Here is a 1332-nt window from a genome sequence, read left to right on the forward strand (position 1 = left end):
ATATATATATTGCTACAAAATGGTCCTTCATTTATATTCCCCTTTTCTGTTTTGTCAGAGATGAGAGTTCCATTGCCATTCAAATATTGTAGGTGTGTGAATTCAGCAAAATAACCCAATATAGTCCAGTATTCCATAATAGCAGTGGGTTATCAGCAGAACTGGCAATTTCAGAAGTTGTTGACTTGAGCCTTTTACAGCTCAGGATATCAATATGGCTTTACTTTTATACCTCGAGATTATACTTTTTGGTGCCTGCTTAGGACAAGTTAAAACAAGACCCATATAACTAAAAATGTAACATTTGTATATGACAAACTCAATCAAATCCCTTTAAGATTTACCCTGAAACCATATACAGCAGTTTGTAGATCCTTTGTCAGTGTCAGCCATGTGGATGAGTCACAGCCATTGCTTGACCAGTTTACTCTTTGTGAAAGCCTGAGAGAATATTTTCTCTCTAGGTGACTCTTCTTAGGCACACTCGACATCATCAATCACTTTCCCCTGTGGTTCCATAATCTCCTTGATCAGAAAATTTGGGGCACCACTGAGTTATAGGATGTTCCAGTAGCGGTTCTCTTATGTCCTGAGTCCTCACTGGCGTTGAAGGGCTTGGGCCAAAATATTGGCTATACTTGTAGCTCTTCTTTTTCTCTAATTTTTGGTCTGCCAACCTAAGTCCTTAACCATCCACAAGAGAAGCTTAATGACATTATTACATTATAAGGCAGTTGAGATTAATATCATTATCTGTCTGAATACCAAACACCTTAGACATAACATGGAACAGGTATTTTCCATCATTCATTGATAATCTAAATTTTAAATCCCTATAGAATGTGAAAAAACAATTACACATTTTTGCACAGAAAATTAGCAATCTAACCACAATCAACATTTATAATATTTTGCAGTATTATATAGTCTTTTAGTGACTCTGACCAATAATAGCCTTATATCTTATCTTCACGCATATTGCATGTTTTACCTTTAAGTGAAACTTTTCTCTTTTTTTGAAAAGGTAATCGTCATAATGATAATGGGATTGATTATAGGTGGCATCTTCCTTGTGCTAAAAAATGATTGTAATGAAATCCAGAATAGGTAAGTAAATGGCAACTTTCATTTTAGGAAAATAAAATTACCTTTTTTTTCAAAGTTTTATTGATAAACAGATAGCAATGAGACAGTTTCAAATCAAATCAGAAGTACAGTTTCAACAAATAATACACTGCATATATTCTTTTCAGTGGTTAATTGCTGTACAAGAAGTGGACTTGTGATCCTATTTACAAACACCATTAGAACAAATCATTCTATTCATTAAGA

At 33.9% G+C, this 1332-nt stretch overlaps 1 protein-coding gene across 1 annotated transcript in view; it reads left to right on the forward strand.

The window, feature by feature from the left end:
- The window catches only part of LOC101587879 (ATP-binding cassette sub-family G member 2-like), a 65537-nt gene that overhangs the window by 48326 nt on the left and 15879 nt on the right, over nucleotides 1–1332 (forward strand). Inside the window, exon 9 of the mRNA XM_004640650.2 lies at nucleotides 1025–1107. Coding sequence (XP_004640707.1) covers nucleotides 1025–1107 — 83 coding nt within the window. The remainder of the gene's footprint in view (nucleotides 1–1024; nucleotides 1108–1332) is intronic.

This window comes from Octodon degus, unplaced genomic scaffold (genome assembly GCF_000260255.1).
Source record: "Octodon degus isolate 3935 unplaced genomic scaffold, OctDeg1.0 scaffold00125, whole genome shotgun sequence".
NCBI classification, from domain to species: Eukaryota; Metazoa; Chordata; class Mammalia; order Rodentia; family Octodontidae; genus Octodon; species Octodon degus.